Genomic DNA, 24,434 nt, shown 5'->3' on the forward strand with positions numbered 1-24,434 from the left:
GGACGGCCTCGGCGGATGGACAGGAACTCGTCTCGTCGTCGTCGGTGGTCATGCTACCGGACGGAAAATTGTGCCCTCCTGTGGTCAAAAACGGGTACTGCGGTCGCCGAAAAAAATAAAGAAGTTGGCCATGATGGGAAGGTCGTTTCAAAATGCACTGGGGGACAGCTAATTTGGTCGCACGGGAAGTCCGCCATGCTGAAAAGGTCTCTGTGAAAGGGAGCTGGAGGAATGATTAAGAAGAATGGACCAGAACTCAGCCATGATGGAAAGGTCCTTTTTCAAAGGGCCTGGAGGATGGCCGATATCAACAGACAAGAAGTCGGCTATGACGAGATCATTTCCAAACGTACTGGGGGACGGTCGTGGTCAACGGATGGGAAGTCCACCATGCCAAGAAGGTCTTTCGGAGATGATTTGAGAGGAACGAGCTGGCGGCGAATTCGGAGGTGGCCAACGGAAGCGGCTCGTCCCTTTCGGAGGAGCATAGAGCGGCAATGCTTTGGCTGACGCTCTGCGCTTTGGGGCTTCGCTTCTCGGTCTCCCGATCCTGGCAAAAGGCATACGAGCGCCTCAGTGCTAATGCTATGGGACAGAAAACTGTGCCCTCCTGTGGTCAAAGCGGGTATTGCAGCTGCCGAAAGAAATAAACCTTTTTAATGGCATTTTAAGGTTACTATTCTCTATATCAGTGATGGCGAATCTTTTAGAGACCGAGTGCCCAAACTGCAATCCAAAACCCACTTATGTATCATTGGGTGCCGGGTGGACGTGGTCCATTGGGTGGGTGTGGTCCATTGGGTGGGTGTGGTGGTAATGGCAAACTGGATGGGACTAAAAAGTTCAATTCCAATTTTGTGAGATCTTTTTTTTCCTGCAAGAAGTTAATTGATTATTGCCTAGGACTGGGGTGACGGCATGTGTGCCCAAAGAGAGGGCTCTGCGTGCCACCTGTGGCACGTGTGCCATAGATTTGCCTCCACAGTCCTAGAATCTAGCCCTCACACCACTTTTCAGCTTTGACTCCAAAGTGATCTAACCCTAACCCAACTATGGGCAATCAATTATTGGCAGTATCTGAAACCATATTTTATATTCAGGAATAACACAGAGCCTAACTGCACAGATTGTCCAAGCCAAGTGTGATGTGGACCTATACTGCTATTGGCTGCCTGATTGCGGAAGTGTTCTGTTTCTATGGATGCATCCATTTTCTAAGGATGCTAACAGTTGGGGCAACAGAACTGTTCCTCACCTCTGACTTCTTGGATGAATGTGAGGACAAGGGGAGACTACATTAAAACTCTGCTTGGGCACATGCATGCCTCACAGTCCACAGAGGAGGTAGGAGGCCCCTGTGTTCATGGTTTCCCTAGCATTCTCCCAAGATGGATGGCTTTGTTCTTCCCCATCTTCCCATTTCCCTTAGATCTTCAGGCTGCCTCATTCCTCTCCTGCTTTGTAACATTCCCACTGTTAAAGTTGCAGCTTTAGACATCATATTGCAGCTGTTTAAAAATAAACCTTTTATCCATGGAAATTAACAAAGCCACTAATACAGTGGTTCTTAACCTTTCTAATGCCGCGACCCCATAATACAGTTCCACCTGTTGTGGTGACCCCCAACCACTTATACATCACCAGATGCCAGGGACGTGGCCAAAGAAAAGGGGGAAAAAATGGTGGACAGCCTTGTTTGGTGACCCCCATGAAATGGCTGTTCGACCCCAAATGGGGTCCTGACCCACAGGTTGAGAACCACTGCACTAATAGTTAAAAAGAGCAATTACTTTTCATGTTGTTTCATTATCAAGATTTTTAATTTTAGTTTTTTAATGTTTCTTTTTCAAGAACTGTTCAATGAAAACTCACTGACAAATTGATGAAAGTACTATTAGCTGCCTGACCTAATGGGTTTGTTTCCACATTACTAACTCCAGTTATGCCATTAATAACTACCTGTTATGCCATGTCAATGTAGCCTATGTGGTTTATAAGGAAAGTGCTTGCTTAAAGCTGACAAATTCATGAGCTGCTTAGTTTGCAGTGGCATTTCCTATGCCTTTGACAGTCGAGAAATTTATTTTGCCATACCAGTCTATGAGAAATAAAAGTATCATAATCATAACTGATACTGAGAATAAAATAGGAATAACTTAACTCAACCTGATCTCAGGGTTGAAAGCAACAAACTGACCATGCTCACTCCTGGTTCTTGCTGCAAAATACTGGGTACCTTTGAAGTAAAGACACTGTATTTATTCTTATGATGGATTTTATCTCTTGCTCTGGCTCACTTAAATGCTTTGAGTTATAATATACTTCATATGTAGAGGATAACAATTACAAGATAATCAAGTTAGAGAACATTCCAGAAACTTATAGCCCACCATCTTTATATAGCAGAGATGTCGAACCTATGGCACTCAGCTCCACAGCTCCATCTCCCCCCACCCCCTCTCCTTACCAGCAGCCCCCCCGGAGAGTTGCCCCCGGGTGGGGCCTGTGCAGAACACCACAGCCAAGGGCATGGCAGCGGGGACAAGATTCCACCTTCACGCCCCAATATGTTCAGATAATGCTGCTGGGCACGGGTGGAGGGCATAGCCACCATGGTGCTGCAGGGCCACCTGGGCAATCTGCGGTGGGCCATGGAGGCGGTGGGGGCCCTGTGAGCAGGCGGGCAAAGCGAGGGATGGAGCGGGGATGGAGAGGGGCAGGTGGCAGAGCGATAGGATGGGCTAGGTGGTGGGGTGGTTTTTGGGCACTCTAAAAGGTTCGCCATCACTGACCTATACCATCTCAGACAAGTGACTGTCTAGCCTCTTCTTAAAAATCTCCAGTGATGGGGCGCCCACAATTTCTGGGGGTAAGCTGTTCCACAGGTTGATTGACCTCACTGTCAGGAAGTTTCTCCTTAATTCCAGGTTGCTTCTCTCCTTGATCAATTTCCAATCATTGTTTCTCGTCCTTCTCTTTAGTGCTCTGGTGAACAACCTGGCCCCCTCTTCCTTGTGGCAGCCCCTCAGATACTGGAAAACTGCTATCCTGTCTCCCCTATTCCTTCTTTTCTTTAGACTGGCCAAACCAAAGTCTCGTAGCCGTTCTTTGTATGTTTTAGTCTTCAGGCCTTTGATCATCTTAGTTGTTTTTCTCTGAATTTTTTCCAAACTCTCAACATCTTTTTTGTGATATGGTGACCATAATTGGCTGCAGTATTCTAAGTGGGGTTTTACTATGGTTTTATAAAACGGTAATAATACTTTGCGTGATCTTGATTCTATGCCAGTTTATACAATCAAGGATTGTATTAGCTTTTTTGGCTGCTGCTGCACACTGCTGGGTCATAGTCAAGTGATCGTCCACTAGGACTCCAAGGTCCCTCTCATAGTTACTGTTTTTAAGCCAGGTCTCACCTAATTTGTATTTATATCTTTGGTTTTTCCTGCCTAAATGTAAGCCTTTGCTTTTCTCCACATTGAAAGTCATTTTGTTGGATAGGGCCCATTGTTCAAGTTTGTCAAGATCTTTTTGGATCCTGAGTCTGTCTTCTGGGGTGTTGGCTACTCCTGCCAATTTGGTATCATCTGCAAATTTGATGAGTTCCCCTTCTATTCCCTCATCTAAGTCATTGATGAAGTTATTGAAGAGTCCTGGGCCTAAGACGGAACCTTATGCTACCCCACTGCTTACTTCTCTGCATGTGGATGTAGTGCCATTGAGGGCTCCTCGTTGAGTATTCAGAAAGACTGTGGCCCCATTCCTTGGCAAACAAATACTACCGACAGAAGCCCATTCAAGACAGGATCTTTCGAAATCCCTTGGAGCAAGATTTGATGACGAACCATAGCAGAGTGATATGATTAGAACCAGCAACCCCTCACACAAAAAATCCAACACAGGACATAGTCATCAGCCACAATAGAAGTTACCCAACACTCTTTTAGAACACAAAAGCCCACCTCATTGCACAACCTCCTGGAGCATTCCAAACACAAAACCTCAAATAATGTATAAAAGCTCATCTATCCCAACCCCATTGGGTCAGCTGTCCCAGAACCGCATGCTGTTGGTTAAGTTCTTCAATAAACAGAACCTTCTTTCCAAACAGCCTCCATTTTGTTTATTCCCAGCTTGGAACTGGACCTGAATATTTTTCTTTCCGCAAAGTAAATTGCTAAATTGTGAGATTCAGATGCCAATTTAGCGGAACATATAACAGAGATTTTGTGGGATATAGTCATTTCTGAATAGAAACTTTAAAAATAGGATAGGAAAAACACTGAGCAGAAGATAAGGACAAGTATTGCTCTTTATGTAAAAAGGATATAAAATGAAATATCCTAGAAAAAAAAATCAGCACCCAGTTCTGCCTCAGAAGAAAAAGGTATCTCATGATACAAAAAATTAGATTTAAGCTACAAAATGGTCATGTCCACCTAATGTGGAAAAAAATCATAAGAAATCAATACTATAGAACAGTGATGGCAAACTTTTTAGAGACTGAGTGCCCCAAAACTGGCCCCACCCCCACTCCACCCCCTGCCCCTGCCCCGTTTCCCCACCCCATCTGCCCACAGGGCCACTCACCGCCTCCAGGGCCTGCCGCAGATCGCCCAGGCAGCCCAGCAGCGCCATGGTGGCCACACCCTCTGCCCACGCCCCGCAGCATCAACTGTGCGGGAGACAAACTTGGGGTTGTCTTTGCTAAGATTTTTCATTATTCCTTTGGGAAAATATAATATTTTGTCTTTTTTAATATTCCCCAAAATATTTCCTTCTCTAGGAGGGTGGGTGCTGACATCCAACAATATGATGCACCATGGTTGTTGCAGTTTCTGTAAAAGTCTATTCAATCACAGAATGCACCAAAAGGCAACAGACTTCGTTCTGTCTATATTTCTGGGGTTATCTGGTGTGGGTATTAGCATTGTATGCATAGTGACTGTGCTCTGGGATCGACTGAGAGTAGCTTTTGAGTGATAGTAGAAAAATGATTTTAACCTAAAGAAAAGAAGGCTTAAGTTAAATGTCATTTGGATCTTGAAGAGATTGGCTTTTAAGGACACAGCCTAGGAAATTAAATCTGTTCAGGAGAAGATAGAAACTATTATGCAAGCCCCACTCCTGAGAAGCTGGATTTGCTGCATTCTTATCTAGCTATCTGTGGCTGTCCTGTGAAATATATAGTGCTAATTATGCAGATATTTTGGAACCACTATGCCTGCTGATTATAATAGGAGCCACTTGGCTCTGGTCTGCAGGGAACCGATTCTACCTTTCAACAGCTGAAAGCTGTGTAAATGAAGGAACCCTGCCTGACTTATGTGCCTACTTTTTGGTGACTGATGCCAGTCCTGTGGGACTGGATACCACTCGTTGCAGACTGAGGTAGATCGAAGTTGCCTGTTGTGAATGCCAACCATTCACATTCTTCTCTGGGAAAACCTCTGAAATTATAGGAAATGTGTGGGCTACAGAACATTCTAATCCATTTGTATTGCTCAGAGATCACAAATCACTCATGTCCATGATTTGTTCAGCTAAAGTTGAGCCGAGGTGGCGCAGCAGTTAGAGTGCAGTACTGCAGGCCACTTTAGCTGACTGTGTTCAGCAGGTCAGCGGTTCAAATCTCACCAGCTCAAGGTTGACCTACCATTCTTCCGAGGTAGGTAAAATGAGACCCAGATTGTTGGGGGCAATGTAAATATATATATATATATATATGTAGGTCTTTGGTTGTTTGGGTTTTCTCCCACGTAAAATTGGAAGTGTCTTGGCGACGTTTCGCCCAATTTTACGTGGGAGAAAACCCGAACAACCAAAGACCTACATACAAATACCAGCGGAAACCTCAGAAAACATATATATATATATATATATATACATTGCTTACTGGTGTACACCGCTTAGAGAGTGCTTGCATTTAAAGCGGTATATAAGTCTCATAAATAAATAAATAAAGGCACATTTTGCCATCTCACCTCCAACTGTCTCGGTTGGAGATTGAAACCTTATGATCTTGTTACGCAGCACATTTCTGGAAAAATGAATGCTGATTCCTTATCACATCTTCCATTACTTATCTTGGGATCAAACCTACTGGTGGAGGGGTACTTTCATCATTGATTTATGTGCGATGACTTTTGAGGCATTATTATTAAAAGAATACTTTGTTTCTCAGAAAGAGGCTTTGCTCACAAATCTTCAAATATTTATCAATAGCAATAGCACTTAGACTTATATACTGCTTCACAGGGCCTTTTACAGCCCTCTCTAAGGGGTTTACAGAGTCAGCTTATTGCCCCCAACAATCTGAGTCCTCATTTTACCGACCTCGGAAGGACGGAAGGCTGAGTCAACCTTGAGCCGATGAGACTCGAACTGCTGAGCTGCTGGCAGCCAGCAGAGTTAGCCTGCAATGCTGCCTTCTAACCACTGGGCCACTGCTGCGCAACAAGTGGGCCTGAAACAAATCTTGCTCAACTGTGACCACTGAAGCATGTTGCTGTTGAACTTGCAGCAATTGCTTGATGTGTTGTTGAGAGGACAAAAATCCTAGGTGAAGTAACTATTACTACAGGAGAAAGTCACGTCTGAAAGCTTCAGAATAAATGCAAAATTCTTCATTTGAAACAGAAATCAAATGCTTGGATATAGGATGGGAGTTATTTGACTTGGCACTTGTGAAAAACATCTTGGAATAGTAGTTAATTGTGAACTGAATATGAGTCAGCGGTAAGACGTGGCTGCAAAACAATGAAAAAGGAACTTTAGGCCTCGTCAATAGAAGTGTAAAACACAAATTTTTAGACTTATTATGCTACCCCACTCAAACCGTGTGACTCTGGAGAAACCGTGGAGTTTTCCATGGAGAAAAAACTTATTCCAATTTATTCTGTTCCGAGTTAAATAACTTCAGTACTGTGTTCAGTTCTGAATGCCATGTTTTAAGAATGATTCAGAGAAATTAGAACAGGTTCAGAGAAGTTGTTGAGGAGTTTTTGTGAGTTTGTCTGTTTTGCTGCAAGGCAGAATCCATAATTTGGTGAGGCAAGACATAATGCAACTCAACCCCCCCCCCAAGGGGGCTCTGGGGGGCTGAAAACATCGTTACTGTGAATCTCTAGATGTGACGGTTTGCCATTCTCGCTCTTTGTTTCAACAGCATCTGAAGTTCCACCCTTTGGCCTAACCAAGATGGCCCCAAAGAAAAAGCCCAAAGGGAAGAAAAGCAAAGGCAAGGAGGGGGCTGTGGGCCCTTCGGGCACTGCACCTTTTGTGAGTGAGAAGGAGCAGCGCTTGCAGAAGGAACTCGACATCCTCTCTGAACACGTCGTCACCTACTCTCAGCGGCTGCGGCACTTCCAGTCGGAAAATGAGTATTTGGACAAGGAAGCCCAGCAGGTGCGAGAAGCCAGCAAGGTCTACCTCTCTTACTTAACCCGAAGAACCGTCCGTTGTCAGAATGCCATCGTTTCCCTGAATGACCAGAATCGGTCTGACCTCTCTCAGATCCAGAAGCAGAAAGCAGAGGTGGCCGCTCAGTGTGCCGAGAGAGAGAAGGAGGTGAGGCGCCAGCTCATGGAGCTGGAAAACAAGCTTTTCCTCCTGAACAGGGATGTGGCTGAGCTGCAGCCCTGGCAGGATCTGCAGCTTCGACATCTGACCCAGATACGGGAGCTGGAGAAGGAGCTGCTGATCACCAAAATTCAGCACGCGGAGCAGATGCACAGAGTCAAGAGCCGGTTCCTTCACCAGGCGGCCGAGTACGAGATGAATGCTCAGCAGAAGGTCCAAATTCTGGCCAAACTGGCAGAGGAGGCGGCTGTACGCAGCCTCATCCAACACACCAAGCAAGTGAAAGCCGACAACTGGAGCCTGCAGAACGAGCTTCTTGGCCTCATTAAGCAAGCCCAAACGCTGAAGGCTTTTCTGAGACACTTGCGGGAGCAGCAGCACCGCCTTTTCCAAGAACACCAGTGCAGGCAAGACCTCGCACGCAGGCGCACCTGGCTGCAGCAGCATCGTGGGTCTCGCCAGGTCATCACTCCCGGCAGCAGTTTTCGATGCACTCCGCCAGCCAAGGGCAAGCTTGCCTCGCCTTCCTCTGCAGGGGCCAGCCTGCTGAGCATGCAGGGATCCGGGCCCTTCTCAAGCAGCTGCCAGCCAGAAAGGATGGCCGCCCCTCCCTTTCCCACGCTCAGTACTTGAAGGCCCCACTGCCGAGGGCTCTCTCCTGGCCCCTGCAGCCAGCCACAGAAGGTGCCTTCCCCAGGCGAGGAGCCAGGTGGCTCTCTTCTACAGAAAGCAGCACAATCCCGTGCTAGCGAGGCTGAGCTGACACCCACAAGCAGGGCCACTCTTACCTTTGGGGGTGGCAGGTATCGGCAATATAGTATTTTATGGCTGTTTGTTCAGTTCTAAATGTTCTGGGGTTATATTGGTCCGTGGTTTTATTGCAAGTTTCCCTGACAAATTGCCTAGTGAAAGGGGTCACTGGAACCAATGTTAAAATAAATGTTATTTTTAAAACCTCCATCATTTGGGACTACATTTTGGAGAAAGAAAGATGTCACAGATAAATATGTGATGGTAAACAAACCCATGGTGCAAGTTTTAAGATGCCGATCAGATGCCAAACCCTCTGCCAGATCCAGCTTCTCCGAAGTAAATTGCTTCTCTTTCCTGCATTTGGCAAGTGCATTTTATAAAAATGCACCACCAAGTTTGCAAGAACCCTTTCTCAGACACAAAGGATGGGAGCACCTCCATCGTCTCCAGAGGCTTAGGACAGCTCACTGTGGCCGACTAGCCTTGGCCGACTCACCGTGACACAATTCAACACTGGATAACTCAAGAGAGGGACCATTAATTGCAGCGGGCCTTGTCTTGCTTTAGGTTTGAACCTTCTCACCACTATGAGCCCTGGTGGCGACACGGTGGTTAGAAGGCAGCATTGCAGGCTAACTCACTGCTGCCAGGGGTTCGATCCTGACCGACTCAAGGTTGACTCAGCCTTCCATCCTTCTGAGATCCATGATTGTTGGGGGAGGGGCAATATGCTGACTCTGTAAATTGCTTAGAGAGGGCTGTAAAGCAGTATGAAGCGGTATATAACTCTAAGTGCTATTGCTTCTCAAGTTAGAAGTCCTCAAGGTTGGGGTGAGCCAGAGCATGGAGTCCACAATTCACTCGTTCCTCTCTTGATTATCCTGCACTGAATTGTTCCATGGTGAGTTTGTCCTGCGGCGAGTTAGCCGGCGTGAGACAACCAGGGCAAGTCGGCTGGCTGTGAGTTTTTCCCATTCTGATCTTCAGGAGGCTGGGCCAGAAATCCCTCATTTTGAATTTGGATCTCCCTCTTTTAAGTCTCTCCCTCTTCAGGAACAACTCTGGCCTTCCCTTCTTTAGGCTAACAAGGCCCAGTTTGTAGGAAAGTGGGGTAGGTTGGTCTCGACACTTCTCTTCCCTCATGGACTCCTGAGACCAGGAGCATCTGGGATCCCTTTTCCTCCTTGCCAAAACCACTAAAGCCCCCCCCCAATGAAATGTGCTCTGGCCTCTCAGCTGAAAGGGCCCCGTTTCTGACTGGCTGCAGAGGTGACAGCAGTGGTCTATCCTGCCATGATTTCTGAGTGGTCTTTGGGTCCAAAAAGAGCCCCCAAGGCAACTTACCCACAGCAAGACAGCCATGAGGAAATGTGACTGCAGCAACTGAGCACCGGAGCCCACGACCCAGAGAGAGGATAGCCTCCCCCACGCTGGATGGGTTTAAGTGGCCTCCACCCGTTCCCAGACAGAAGGCAGCGCTAGGCTTGGGCCTACACGGCCCCGTCCTGCTGTAGGAGTCTCTAGGTCAAAGTAGGGGAAGGAGCGTCCATTGCTCAGCTTCTGAACCCTTTCCCAACCTTTTTACGAAAAGTCCCCGATGCTGGTCTGCAGACCCTGGGAACGCAGGGCCGGTCGCAGGGCCAGGAAGGAAGGAGGGAGGACGGCGTGGTTTGGGGGATGTGCCACTTTCTCTGCACCCCATTTTCCAAACTTCTGCCCATGGATTAAGTTGGGTCCCGTTCTGGAAAGGCACCCTCCTGGCAGACAAATGGACAAATGCAGCCTCACTTCTTTCCACCATGCCTGGTGTCGATTCCCATGCAGGTGCCAGTAGGGTGCAGCAGTGCCCCCCCCCCGGCTAAATGCCCCACCCCCGCCTGCCTTGGAATCCCCTCCCAACCTCCCAGGGGCCTCCTGGAGGGGCTCCTGCAGGATCAGATGGGAATGGAGGGAGAAGACAGCAGAGCTCTTCAGAAAAGGTCCTTGGAAGCAGACAGCGGAGGTCTCCCCAGCTGGGCAAGGACTCCAAGAGCTGGGAACCAGCCGCATGGTCAAGACCAACCCAGTACCCGGGGCTCAAAACCCAGCCTACCCTGAATAAAGAACAGGCACTGCTGACTTTACTCCATGTGGAAAAGTCTTTTATCTCAGAATAAAAGGGAGGGGAGGCTTATTTGATTGTGAGAGGGCCCAACACACAGGTCGGCTAGCCTGGGCATTAAAAAAAAAAAGCCGCCACTTGGCTGGAACCAGGCAAAGGCTCACACTGCCAGCGCTTCCTTCTCTCATGACAGATGTGACCGAGTGATGCACACTGCCTGCCCCAGCGAGGGAGGAGGCCGGCCCGCCTCCCTGCTGCAGACGACCAGAGGCCGCGCTCAGAGCTCCTGGGGGCTGGGGGCGAGCGCTGGGCGAGAAGCGCCCGAGAGAGGCAGATTCTGAAGGGCAGACTTGCAGATGGTCCCATAGGACTGGGAGTAGCTGCCCAGGTGGGCCTTGGGGTCACCAGCTATTCCGACGTTTGCTGTAACCTGGAACATTTTCCTGCAGGGCTTCAGAAAGAAATGAGCCTCTTCCCTGCCATGGGATTCGGGGTTCTGTGGGTTCTGCCAAGAGCAAAGGGGGGGTTTCGGGGTGAATCGAAGGGGCGGACTGGGGCAACCTCTCAAAAAGGCGGGCAATTGGAAGAGCGGGCCAGGATCATTACACTGTTTAGCACAATCACATCCTGCCTTCTTCCAGGAGCTCAAGGGGAGAACGTAGTGCCCTCCCTCCCCCACTGATCCCACACAAGCACCGCACAGGGAGGGAGGGAGGGAGGTGTTTCGCCACCCGCCCCTCAGCTTCTTCCGGCCAGGGAAAGTGAAGCTGGGCTGTCCCGGAGGAGCCCTCCAGCTGGAAGGCAGCCAAGCCCAGGATTATGGGTCAGGAAAAGCTTCACTCACCAGCCCAGCGGCAGCCCTGCTGGGAACAGCCCCCTTCCTCATCAGATGCTGGTGGAGGGCTGCTTCCTGAGCCTGGCTGAGCAAGGAAAGAGGCTTGAAGGGGGACGTGGCCTGGCCTGCCGCCCCTGGCCCCTTCGGCACCTGCTGAGGCAGATCACAGAAAGAGATTCACCCACTCTTCGCATCGTTGCATGACTCTGAAACACAACTGGCCTCACACAACTCTCCCAGCACCACCCAGGTTAAAGGAAACCAAAGGCAGCCCCACCGGAACAGGGACGAGAGGAAAAAAGACAGAGGAGCATACAAAGAACCAGGCAGCCCGTCCAAAGGGAGAAACACCTGAAAGCTGTTTGTCAGCAACGCAGGGATCGTTTTGCCATCAGGCGGGCTAAGAGCTGGGGGCTCCTTCCAGAGAAACACCCTCCCCCCTGTGGAACAGCTGTATGCCGTGGGCCTTATGTACACGGCCCTTCCTGGGGGGCAGAGCTTCTCACTCCCTGTGCAGCCCAAGAGGAAGGGGGGACGCTTGCATGGCTGTGCGGGGGAGGCCCTTCCAGGATGCAGCATGGAGGAAGCACTGGGCCCCCTTCTCGGAAGCCCCTCCGAGCATTTGATGAGCCGAGAACCCTTGATCAACAGGAAAAAGAGGTTTCCAGCACTCTGGAATCAAAGTGGGAAGGAGCCAGGATCACCTCGGGTGAAGTGTGTGCCAGCCCCCAGGGACTCAGCCTGGCAGCTGGAAAGGACCAAGCGCTCCTGCGGTCCCAGTGGATGCCTGCAGTCCTGCAAGGTCTAGATCAACAAGAGCAAAAGGCGGAGCAACTCACGTCCCAAAGAGCGGATGTGCCTGCTGCTCTCCGATGCTGCCGAAGTCCTGAGGGAGGCGGACCCATCGCCACGTTGCCAGCAGGCAGGAAATCTTTGGAAAGGGGAGAAACATGAAAAAGGGAAAGATGGGCAAATCACAGGCAGAAATAGACGACCTGAGGCTCCATAATCCCCAGCAATCATGGGTGCAGCTCCTGCAGCACTTACAAAGCAGTCAGTAAATTGGAACCGTTATGTGTCAGAGAGAACAAGCAGGGTAACTATGAAGAAGAAGGCTACTGGATGAGTCTAGTGTTAGTGGACGTTAAATTAAATCAGATAGCATTTGCCCTGCCTTTGCCCATTTCTTGCAGGGAACCTCCGAGAGTGCCCCATCAAGGCTGGTGTACATCCTCGAGGTAACAATTGGAACTGGTAAGTGAGGGCTACCTGAGCTGAAATTCTTAAGTCAAGGATGGCTGAGAAGTTATCTGCAGACTCCTCACATCCTGGACACAAAACTGTTTCAACTCCTCCCCTCAGGAAGGCGCTATAGGGTATTGCAGACCAAAACAACTGGACAGTTTCCCCCCCCCCCACCTGCCATCACTCTGCTGAACGTCTCATTCCCACAGGGCTGTCTGGTGTTTCTCGACCTTCTAGCACAGCCTGCATTCTTCAGCTGCATTCCAAGAACTGAGGCCATCACGGTAGTGAAGGAACGGCTGCTACAGGGCCGCCCATTGGGCGGCAGAACCAACCTCAGCCTGATCACTGCCTATGTTAAATACAGTGACGGTTTCTACAGGCAAAAACACGGCTGCGCCATGGGCTCACCTGTGCCCCCCCTTGTGGTCAATCTCATGAGAGAAACCAAAGCCCTAAACTCCTTCACAGGAACTCCAGCCATTCGCTGGCATAGATATATGGATGAGATACCTGGGTCAAGACTCAAGCACAGGAATTGGAAGCTTCACCAAACACATCAACTCTGTGGACAGATACATTAAGCTCACTTGGGAAGATGTTAAGGAAAATAATAATAATAATAATGATGATGATGATGATGATGATGATGTTGGAAGGGACCTTGGAGGTCACCTAGTCCAACCCCGTTCAGGCAGGAAACTCTATATCAGGGGTGTCAAACTGCTGGCCTGTAGGCCGGACGCGTCATGCAGAAGCCACACCCACCCCATTGCCGGTAATGGCAAAACTGTCCCGATACATCGCATGATGTCACATGATGTCGCGAGTGTGACATGTCTGCCCTATACCATTTCAGACAAATGGCTGTCCAGTCTCTTCTTAAAAACTTCCAGTGTTGGAGAATTCATAGTTTCTGGAGGCAGGTTGTTCCATTGGTTAATTGTTCTCACTGTCAGGAAGTTTCTCCTTAGTTCCAGGTTGCTTCTCTCCTTGATTAGTTTCCATCCATTGCTTCTTGTCCTGCCTTCAGGCGCTTTGGGGCAGCCCCTGAGATACTGGAAGGCTGCTATCCTGTCCCCCCTCATCCTTCTCTTCATTAAACTAGACATACCCAATTCCAGCCACCGTTTCTTGTATGTTTTAGCCTCCAGTCCCCTGATCATCTTTGTTGCTCTTCTCTGCACTCTTTCTAGAGTCTCAGCATCTTTTCTACATCGTGATGACCAAAACTGGATGCTGTATTCCAAGTGTGGCCTTACCAAGGCCTTGTAAAGTGGTATTAACCCTTCCCGTGGTCTTGATTCTATCCCTCTGTTAATGCAGCCTAGTGCTGTGCTGTCTTTTTTGGCCTTCCTGGACTGTACAGCACATATTAAGGAAGATGGAATCCTTAACACAGAAGTTTACAGAACACCCCCCCACACACACACAATCAATATCTACATTTTCATTTTCACCACCCACTGGAGCACAAAATAGGAGTGATCGGACCCCTAAACCACTGGGCTGGACGTTTGCCTACCAGCAAAAATGGAAAAGAAAAAGAGGAAGCCTTCAGAACTTGTAGCTGTCCTGAGTGGGCCTTCATTGGATCCAAAAAAAGGCTCCTCCATAGCAGACAAAGAAGACAACAACAAATGAAGTGACATTGTCATGCCATGCATTGAAGGAATATCTGAAAAGCTCAGGAGGATTTTCAACCAACACAATATACAATTACACTTTAACCCCGCCAAATACACTAAGGCAGAAGCTTTTCCACCCCAAGAATAAAACACCCAGACACAAACTGAGCAATGTTGTGTATGCAGTACAATGCAGTGAGCCATGTGCAGATCTGTACATTGCGGAAATAAAACAATGACTTCATAAATGCATGGCGCAACATAGGAGAACAAACCCATCAGGACAAGATTCAGCAATCCATCTTCATTTGAAAGGCAAAGGCCACTCTTTCCAAGACAGTAAAGTCCACATTTTGGATAGAGAGGACCATTGGTTTGAAAGAGGGGTCAAAGAAGCCATCTACGTTAAAATTGAACAGCCCTCTCTCAACAGAGGGGGAAGGATCCGACACCACCTATCTCCTGTTTACAACACTGTCCTTTCAGCAGTTCCAAGAAGGCTCCACACCCATTTGCACTATTTAGATGACCCCGAGGGCAGATAAGCCTCCAAGTGGCCTCAATGACTCTCAGAAAGAGTACTAATGACCAGATGACTGCAAGGAATATAAATCCTTCCATTCCCCACCATTTAGTCAAAACTGAAGAAGTTTCTTGGATGAGAAGTGAAACATCTTCAAGGAAAAAACAAAGTCCAGTTGCCTTTTGAAAAAGGACTTTGGGACATCTTGGAATGTAATTAATCTGCCTACGGAAACATGTATTCATTTGTGGGAGGAAGGCAGATTCTTGCAATATTTTAGTGTACCTTTGCAAGGAGAACGCACTTACTTTGGGCAGCTACATTAGCTGTAGGACTGCAGACGGTGGAGCTCAACTTTGGCTTTGGGCAAGGGTTTCTTGCCTCATTTGCTCTCTGCTGGGAAGCTGCTGCAAGAGGTGGAGTAGACCCATGGGATGGAAGAGGCTGTGTCCTTCCCTGCATCGGGCAGTGGGCTCCGACAGGGGAACTGGCCTCCGAGGAACCAGACGGAAGATGATCTCGATGGAGGGGCTGCTGCTTCTGTGCTTGGCTGCTGGCCTTCCATTCCAAGATCAACTGGAAAGAAGAGAGAGAAGGAAGGAAGGAAGGAAGGAAGGAAGGAAGGAAGGAAGGAAGGAAGGAAGGAAGGAAGGAAGGAAGGAAGGAAGGGTCTCAAAATTTGTTTTTCTGGCCAAAGGAGCCAAGGTAACATGACAGGGAAGACTAAAACTGGAAATTCTAGAGTGGGAGGAGAAAGCGAAGGGAAAAAATTCCTTTTAAGTGGAATCCAGCCAGTGAGTAAAATACTAACTATGGAGGGCCTCCCAACTTGATTCACCCAAAAGCTTCCTTTTAGTCCTTTGAAAAACTTCCCGGGGGGGGGGGCTCTTTTCATGCACTCTGTGAATGACAGGCAGGCTCAGAGCTGTGTCTCCCCCCACCTCACACCTGGCCTTTATGGAGAACAGCCATTTGTCCAGAATGACATAACGTCTCCTGCTTCAGACCTCCAAGATCCCCTCCAACTCTTCTGTTATGGACCATCCCTATTTGCCTCTGACATCGCTTGGACAGACTTCTGTTCTGGTGTGGCTATAGCCATGGCATCATTTCCTTCAACAACAGAGCAAATTCAAACTATGCTGGGTAAAAGAGTTTCTTGGCACATACAGACAGGGAATTTTGTAGCGACATGTATAATTGTCTACATTAATTGACTCTCCCAAATTTCAGGTAGAAGGAGCCCTTTCTTATTCAGACTAATGGCACCATTTGTTTGTATAACATAGAACATAAAATCATAGGCTGGAAGGGACCTCAGAGGTCTTCTAGCCCAACCCCCTGCTGAAGGCAGGAAACCTTATTCCATCCCAGTCAAATGGCTGTCCGGTCTATTTTTGAAAACCTCCAGTGCACGAGCACTGGAGGCAAAATGTTCCACTGATTCATTGTTCTCACTGTCAGAAAATTTCTCCTCATCTCTTTAACAAGCTTCCACCCATTACTTTTTGTCCTGAAGGCTTCTGAGGCTTTGGAGAATAAGTCAATCTCTTCTTCTCTCTGACAGCCCCCGGAAGGCAGTTATCATGTCCTCCCTAATCCTCATCTTCAAAAGGCCAGACATACTTTCCTCCTGCTCCTTATATAGAAACCTTTATAGGTTTATTTATAAGAAACTTTGTTTTTACTTTGGCATTTGTTGAAAATTTTACTCTAAGCCTTCCAGACTGTCCTTGCACACTCAAACTATTATTTGCTGGAATTCTGCTCTAGTTACAAGCCCCTCTTTCCATCTATTATACTTGCCCTTTTTATTATAGCAATAATAATAGAGTTGGAAGGGACCTTATAACATTTCAGACAAATGGTTGCCCAGTCTCTTCTTAAAAACTTCCAGTACTGGAGCATTCACAACTTCTGGAGGCAGGTTATTCCAAATTTCTCCTTAGTTCTAGGTTACTTCTCTCTTTGATTAGTTTCCATCCATTGCTTCTTGTCCTGCCTTCAGGTGCTTTGGAGAATAGCTTGACTCCCTCTTCTTTATGGCAGCCCCTGAGATATTGGAACACTGCTATCATGTCACCCATCATCCTTCTCTTCGTTAAACTAGACATACCCAATTCTAGCAACCGTTCCTTATATGTTTTAGCCTCCAGTCCCCTAATCATCTTTGTTGCTCTTCTCTGCACTCTTTCTAGAGCAGGGCTTTTCAACCTTTTCACCCATTGTATCACTTTTCGGATAAGGCAATATCCGAGTACCAACACTCGCCCAGTAGGGTATCAAAAACTTGACCCCCCCAAAAAAAAGGAAAAAATGAGAAAGTACAGGTAGTCCTCAACTTACAACAATTCACTTTGTGACTGTTTGAAGTTACAAGCGAATTATGACCATTTTTCACACTTATGACCATTGCTGCATCCCCAGGGTCTTGGGATTTACATGTGGATTGCTTGGCAACTGATTCATACTTATCACCTTCACAGTGTCCCAGGGTCATGTGATCAACCGTGGGGGGGCGTGGCCAACTGATCACTCAGGTTGCAGGGTGCCTGTGGGGGGGAATCCGTGGGTCTCTGGTGGAGGGGGATGCACTGGGGTGAGTGCCTGCCTTCCTTCCCTCCCATTGTCCCTTCCTTCTTTCCTTCCCCTCCCTTTGTCCCTTCCTTCCTTCTTTCTTTTCCTTCCCCTCCCTTTGTCTCTTCCTCCTTCCCTCCCTTTCCCATTGTCCCTTCCTTCCTTCTCCTCCCTTTGTCCCTTCCTCCTTCCCTCCCTTTCCCATTGTCCCTTCCTTCCTTCTTTCCTTCACCTCCCCCTTTGTCCCTTCCTCCTTCCCTCTCGCCCATTGTCCCTTCCTTCTTTCTTTCCTTTCCTTCACCTCCCTCTTTATCCCTCCTTCTCTCCCATTGTCTCTTCCTTCCTTCTTTCCTTCACCTCCCCTTTTGTCCCTTCCTCCTTCCCTCCCTCTCTCCCTGTCAAGCCCCCGCAGGCTCGACATGAACTGGCAGGGGGGAGGGGTTGAGGATGAGTGCAGGCGGCAAAGAAGACCAACAGCTGAGCGGCTCCTACTCTTAGCCACCGAACAGCTGATGGGTGGGAGGCCAAAGCAGAGAGTCTAGGGCCCACGGAGCGGCCTGAAGCTGAAAGGCTGTTTCTCGGCTGCCGAACAGCTGATAAATGCGAGGCCTGGAGCACAGCCGAAGGACGCTCATGGGACTGGAAGGCTGCAGTGCTGCAGCTCCCATTGTCCCTTACTTCCTCCCTTCCTCCTGTGCTATGCCGCCCAGACCCCAGCCTGGTTTTGGCAGGCAGCAACACATCATGGCCCTGCCTGTGCGCACACAGAGGAGAGCACACAGGCAGGGCGGGGATGTGGCCGGTTCACCTCCTGCAGGTATGTTACGAACCGGCTACTTCTCCCAGTCATTTTCCCCCTGCATTTTTTCCCCTGAAGCAGAGAGTCGGAGAGCTGCGTCACTCTCGCCGTCTGGGCCCTCTACTTTTACGCTCCGGGAGCAGCTTGCCGTTCAAACCTCCGATAATTATCGGAGGGGGAATCCCGCTGCAAAGGTGCATCTCCCGAAAAGAGAAAGGCGATCAGTCAGCCAAGAGCCTGGCTGTTTCAGACTTTAAGCCTGAGATACAGGCAACAGAGGCCCAAGCAAAGAAGGCGATCCAAGAAAAGGGGGAAAAAACTTGCTTTCCTTTCCAGCAAAAGTTAACTTTTCCAAAACTGCCTTAAATGAAGAAGTAACTTTCCCCCCCTCTAATAACTGACTTTCTCCTGGCTTCTCCAGCCTTCCCGGGCAGGAAGAGATCAGCCCCGACTGGCTTTTGCTCCCCAAAGGCTACAGTCGATTGCTCTCTTGTCTGATCCAAGGGGCACACGGGCACTCTGAGACCCGCTCCAGGCCCCCACTAAGCCATGATTCCCAGTTTGTAGAAAAGTTGGGGGGGGGGGGAAAGGCAATCAGTCAGCCAAGAGCCTGGCTGTTTCAGACTTTAAGCCTGCAATACAGGCAACGGCATGCGCTTCTCCCAGCCCAGAAGGGGCTATCAGGCTAGCGCTTGTTGTGAAGTAAGAAGAGGGAGGGGAAGGGCGATACGGATCCCGCTGACCTGCATGCACGAGAAGAAGTCAATCCGGTTGCTGCACAATGAGTCCCTGGGGAGGGCAGGGTCTTGCTCTGCACCTGCGCTCTTCACACCCCCCCTGCAGGGCACATTCGGTAGGGTTTGTGCAGGCTGCTGCCAAGCAGCATTTTCCACAAACAAGTGAGCTGGGAAGGAGCAGAGGGGGGAGGAAAGCGACGCGGGGGGGAGGAAGGCGATGCCGCGTACCACCAGCCAGGTGGTCACGTACCACCAGTGGTACGCGTACCACCGGTTGAAAAGCCCTGTTCTAGAGTCTCAGCATCTTTTTTACATCGCGGTGACCAAAACTGGATGCCGTATTCCAAGTGTGGCCTTACCAAGGCATTGTAAAATGGTATTAACACTTCATGTGATCTTGATTCTATCCCTCTATTAATGCAGCCTAACACTGTGTTGGCTTTTTTTGGCAGCTGTAGCACATGGATGGCTCATATTTAAGTGATTGTCCACTAGGACTCCAAGATCCCTCTCACAGTTACTACTATTGAGCCAGGTACCACCCATACTGTACCTGTGCATTTGGTTTTTCTTGCATAAATGTAGAACCTTACTTTTCTCACCATTGAATTTTATTCGGTTAGACAGTGCCCAATGTTCAAGTCTGTCCAGATCCTTCTGTATCTTAAGCCTATCCTCCACTGGCAAGAGAGCCCTTTGTGCAACCGAGCTGCTCACAATTTCTTTCTCTGTGGTATTTTATTTGGTCCTTTGTTACCTCGTTTTTGGTTTCCTAAGCATCCTGAACTGTTTTCCCCTCAGGATTTCCATCCATGGACTCTCTTTCTTAGTTTGTTGAAGTCAGCTCTTAAACTCTAGAAAAGTAGCCCAACTTTGTTCAGTCATGCTTGCCTCCATTAAGGCAAACCCGAGTGCGTCACAGTCACTCTCTCCCAAAAGTTCCTACTCCTTCGGGACAGGCGTCTTCCTTCAGCTCTCTGGGCCAGAGCAGAGCTGAAGGACCCCTCAGGGTTCCTCTGGACCGGGGGCAGCGGGGTTACCTCATAAACCTGATTGCGATACTCGGCCACCGAGAGCTGCACGTCATCAGCAAGAGGAAGGGTCACACTGTGGTTGAGAGCAGGCTCTTTGGCAGCACAGTGGAACCTGCCGGGAGAAGGCCAGGTGAGCACAAGGCTGGCCGAGGGAGGCCGGAACACGGCTTTGCCCGTCTGAGAGACATCAGACAGCGGTAGCGAAGCCCCAGGGGGCTCTCACCTTTGCACATACGGGTGCTCCAGGGCCTCCTCTGCCGTCAGCCGCTTCTCGGGGTTGAACACCAAGAGCCGCTTCAGAAGGTCCAGGGCCTGGGGAGGGGTGGAGGCAGGCAAGAGCTCCTCCAGAGTCAGCTGGGGCCTGCAGCCGGGACAGAAAGCACGCTGCGGTTCCACTCCACAGAGAGCTCCCAGCCCTCCTCTCACCCTGAGGTGGAAGAGGTGCCTCCTCGGGAACTGCGATCCATTCAGCAAAAGAAAACACTTACTGGCAGCTCACACGGTTGATAACGGAGGCTTGGTAGTCAGAATGGAAGGCCTCTATATCTGCAAAGCAAAGCAACGGATCAGAAGATCCCCTCAGGGACCACTGAGGAGAGCCTTTTCGGTTTTTTCCAGCAGGGCCTGGGCAATTTGGGGTTTAGGTGGCACCTAAACCCAGGAAGTACAAATAAACTTCCCTGCAGACTTCTTTTGTCTTCTCGTCCTCCAGTGGGTACCTTGAACGGACAGGGGCAGTAGTTCGCCTTTTGTTCTGACCTGAAAGCCCTGGAGTCCTTGGGGTTAGGAAGGCCCTAGAGGTCAACTCCCTGGCGAGAGGCCGGAGCCGGGCACAGCTGGGGACTTAAGAGGGAGGGCTTACAAGAGAGGGACAGCGGGAGGGCGTGTCAGGAAGGGGCCCAAACTAATTGGATTCTTCAGGAGGCGACTGGTCCCTCCCCTTTCCTCTCCCACCGGCTCCGCCAGGGCTGCTAAAGGAGACCGGCCACACTTGCTCTCGGTCTCCCTGACCCTTTCCTACACCGAGCCGCAAGCTAGTCCCGCTGGTTGGGTCGGCTGTGCAGAAGAGAGCTGAAACCTAGAAAACTGGGTCGAATAAGCTATGAACCCAGGGGATGACCCAGGGGCCATTTTTATACGGCCCCTCTTCACTTCCACTTCTGGGTTTGGACTGCGCTCAGATGAGCTCCTTGCACCCCTCCCCATCCAAGCCACCTGGGCTAGATTCTTTCTGCCTTATCAGATCCGGGTCGTCTCATGACCTCCAGACCCAGAAAGGAGGCTTATTTTGCACTTAAGCTTGGGGACACAGACACGGGAGCCTTTTCAAAGTGAGGCTGGTCCACGCTGTCTCTGCGGTTGGGGGGAGAAAGGGGACACTCGGTGGTGCTCTAGTCTGAATCTGGTGGTTTGGCCAATGGGTGGTGATTTGTTTCGTGGACGTTTACCCTCCTGCTCCCCTAAACCCAGGGGATCACAAGAGGTTTGGGTGGCTGATCTCCATGGACGCCCTCAGCTCCCTCAACGTCTCCACAAATTCCAACCTTAGCAGGGGCCTGAACCAGATGACACCCGAGTTCCTTCCCAATGCTCTGGTACCCTTCCACGCTGAGATGGGGATCAGCTCCCAAACCATCCAGAAGGCCGACACCTACGACAGCCAGAAAGGGGAGGGGCAAGGTGTCTCTGTGGGCCATCCCAGGGAGCCTCGGCCTCCTTTCTGAAGCTTGGTTGAGGACGAAGATAGACATCTTATTAGGGGGACCGGAGCCCAGGGCCAAGCTGGGGGGGACGGGTGTTATGGGAAGCTCTTCAGAAACACCAGCTTCAATAAATCAATCCCACATCCCAGGACTTCCCTCTCTGCTTGTGAAACTCTTAGAAGCTCCCTGCCTGCCTGCCTGCGCACCAGTTGGGCTCAGCAGGAGGAACAACAGAAAATCTTTGGGATCCACAAGGCGTATCAGGGCATAAACGGGTAAGATTCTGGCAGGAGCCCTCAGTCTCCCTTCGGCAAAGGAAGGAACAAAGGGATGGCGACGCAACAACACACCAGCTTTTTACAGCAAGAAGGGAGCTGTGAATGGCTCCACTTGCCTGTCCCATTGGATCTAGGAAGAGACAGAGAGACAGAGGAACAGAGAGAGGCAGAGACAGAGAGAGACAGAGAAAGAGACAGAAAAAGAGAGAGAGACAGAGACAGAAAGAGAGACAGAAAAAGAGAGAGAGAGAGACAGAGACAGAAAAAGAGAGAAAAAGAGAGAGAGAGAAAAAGAGAGACAGAGACAGAGACAGAGAGACAGAGAGACAGAGACAGAAAGAGAGAGAGAGAGACAGAGACAGAAAAAGAGAGAGAGAGACAGAAAGAGAGAGACAGAAAGAGAGAGAGAGACAGAGAGAGACTGAGGAACAGAGGCAGAGAGAAAGAGAGAGAGAGAGAGAGAGAGAGAGAGAGAGACAGAGAGAGACAAAGACAGAGAGAGAGAGACAGAGAGAGACAGAGACAGAAAGAGAGAGAGAGAGAGAGACAGAGACAGAGAAAGAGACAGAAAAAGAGAGAGAGAGACAGACAGACAGAAAAAGAGAGACAGAGAGAGAGAGAGAGAGACAGAGAAAGAGACAGAAAAAGAGAGAGAGACAGAGACAGAGACAGAAAGAGAGAGAGACACACACACACACACAAAGACAGAAAAAGAGAGAGAGAGACACACACAGAGACAGAGACAGACAGAGAAAGAGACAGAAAAAGAGAGAGACAGAGAGAGAGAGACAGAAAGAGACAGAAAGAGAGAGAGAGAGACACACACACACAAAGACAGAAAAAGAAAGAGAGACAGAAAAAGAGAGAGAGAGACAGAGAGACAGAAAAAGAGAGAGAGAGAGAGACAGAGAGACAGAAAAAGAGAGAGAGAGAGAGAGAGAGAGAGAGAGAGAGAGAGAGAGAGAGAGCGCCTTTCTTACCTCCTGCGCTGGGGGGAGGAATAACATGCAGGATCTGCTCTATCTGATTGACGGTCGATGTCCCTGGGAACAGAGGCTTCCCCAGGAGCATCTCCCCCAAGATGCAGCCGATGCTCCACATGTCCACCCCCTTGGTGTAACTGCAGGGAAAGAAGAAAAGGCAGCTGGAATCAAAGATCCCGTTCCCCCCCCCCCGGTGTGGAAAGCGCAAAGAGGCCAATGCACCTGGTGCCGAGCATGGGAAGAGGGGCCGGTTTTGCTCTGAAAAAGTAGCAGAAGAGTTCACCAAATCTGATTAACCTGGGGAAACGGCTTCAGCTGTTGGAAATGGCTCTGGTTTTGGCACTGCAATCAAGTTCCAATGCCAGCCATGCCATTCATTAAGGGCACAAATAAACGTTTTGACACTCGCAACATGACTGTTATATAAAGGAATACAGAGGCTGAAGGTGGCCAAGGCCCATGTAGTCCAAAAAATTGCATCACGCAGTGGCTGTGGAGAAAAGGGGGGTCTTTTGGTCACAAATGGCATAATTTCTCTGTGCTGATTTTAAGGATACGCTTTAGTATCTTGCTGCCATCATTCCAAAATTATACAGTTACCCAATTTGCTTCCCCGTTCCCAAAATGCTCCTGCCACTTGGTTTGGCTGGAGGCTTATGCAGCTCCCACAGTCTCTCCTGTATACCAATTTGACCATTTGGAAGAAAAGAAGAGGGGCTCCTGCCTGCGAGTCATCCGTTAAATTGAGGTGTCGCTGCACAGCTCCCCTCCTTTTCCTTTCACCCTCTCCGCCAGCCTCTGCCTGCCTGTCTCCCTGGCTCTTCCCACGGGGGGGTGCTTCCTCCGGTGGCCATGTCCTGGAAGGAAGTGGCCAGGCAACCTTTAAGGTGCTTTGGCAGAAGGGAAGGGACTTCTTCCATTTCTTCCTAGTGGCCACTGGGAGAACCATTTCAGTAAATTGCACAGAGAGCTTTTGCTATTAGACAATTTAAAATGTTTAATAAACGTGTACGCAAAAGACTGGCCTCCAGTTTCAACTATAACTGCCCAGCAGTTATTGCTGTGATCAGGGAGTAGTAAACTAACATATAGTTAGAAGTCCTGTAGCCCAACCCCCTGCTGAAGGCAGGAGTCCTCAGACTATTCCAGTCAAGTGGCTGCCAATCCTTGCTTGAAAACCTCCAGCAACGGAGCTGCCTTCATTCCAGGAGGCAGCCTGCCCCACTGCTGAAGGGCCCTTTGGGTCAGGAAACTCCTGCTCTTCCTTGTCCTGCCCTACACACCTCTTCCCTGCCACAGGCCTCGAAAGGATGCTGCCGTATCTCACCCCGGCCCTCTCTTCCTTGGGCTGCGAGTGCCCTGTTCCCCTAACTTTCACGACAGATTGAGCCTCCAGGCCCCTCACCACCTTTGTCACTCTTCTCCACTTTCTTTCTAGTTCTTCAGCCTCCTTCTTGTGCTGGGCCAGTGTTCCAGGCCAGTCTGATTAGCGGAGCTGAGAGTAGAAATGCCACTTCCCAGGATCTCCACACTGCATCTCCGTTGATGCAGCCCAAGGCCGCACTGACTCCTTCAACGGCAGCTTCAGCACCCCACAGGCCCGCGTTTAATCCGTGGCCTGCCAGAACGCTCAGGGCTCCTTCCAACAGCCGTTACT

The 24,434-nt window shown here is 49.6% G+C and overlaps 2 protein-coding genes across 3 annotated transcripts; one reads left to right on the forward strand and one right to left on the reverse strand.

The window, feature by feature from the left end:
• Positions 1-22,932, reverse strand: LOC120318936 (mitogen-activated protein kinase 15-like). Of its 2 annotated transcripts, none has more exons than XM_039367122.1 (8): positions 22,775-22,932; positions 20,302-20,359; positions 20,037-20,174; positions 19,820-19,925; positions 14,975-15,242; positions 12,110-12,201; positions 11,280-11,423; positions 1-634 (listed from the first exon to the last, which is right to left on the reverse strand). In XM_039367122.1, the coding sequence occupies exons 1-8, from the start codon at positions 22,893-22,895 to the stop codon at positions 617-619; spliced, it is 945 nt and encodes a 314-aa protein (XP_039223056.1). In that variant the 5' UTR covers positions 22,896-22,932; the 3' UTR covers positions 1-616. The 2 variants fall into 2 exon arrangements, with proteins under 2 accessions (XP_039223056.1, XP_039223055.1); XM_039367121.1 differs by lacking the exon at positions 1-634 and adding an exon at positions 10,454-10,940 and having other exon boundaries at positions 11,280-11,420.
• On the forward strand, positions 859-8,882 carry LOC120318937 (coiled-coil domain-containing protein 166-like). Its single transcript, XM_039367124.1, has 2 exons — positions 859-1,344; positions 7,169-8,882. Exon 2 carries the CDS (start codon positions 7,201-7,203, stop codon positions 8,212-8,214), a length of 1,014 nt encoding a protein of 337 aa, XP_039223058.1. The 5' UTR covers positions 859-1,344; positions 7,169-7,200; the 3' UTR covers positions 8,215-8,882.
• Positions 22,933-24,434: the final 1,502 nt, after the last annotated feature.

The sequence above is a fragment of the Crotalus tigris genome, unplaced genomic scaffold, assembly GCF_016545835.1.
Source record: "Crotalus tigris isolate CLP2741 ecotype Arizona unplaced genomic scaffold, ASM1654583v1 scf7180000020584.29791, whole genome shotgun sequence".
In the NCBI taxonomy this organism is placed as follows: Eukaryota; Metazoa; Chordata; class Lepidosauria; order Squamata; family Viperidae; genus Crotalus; species Crotalus tigris.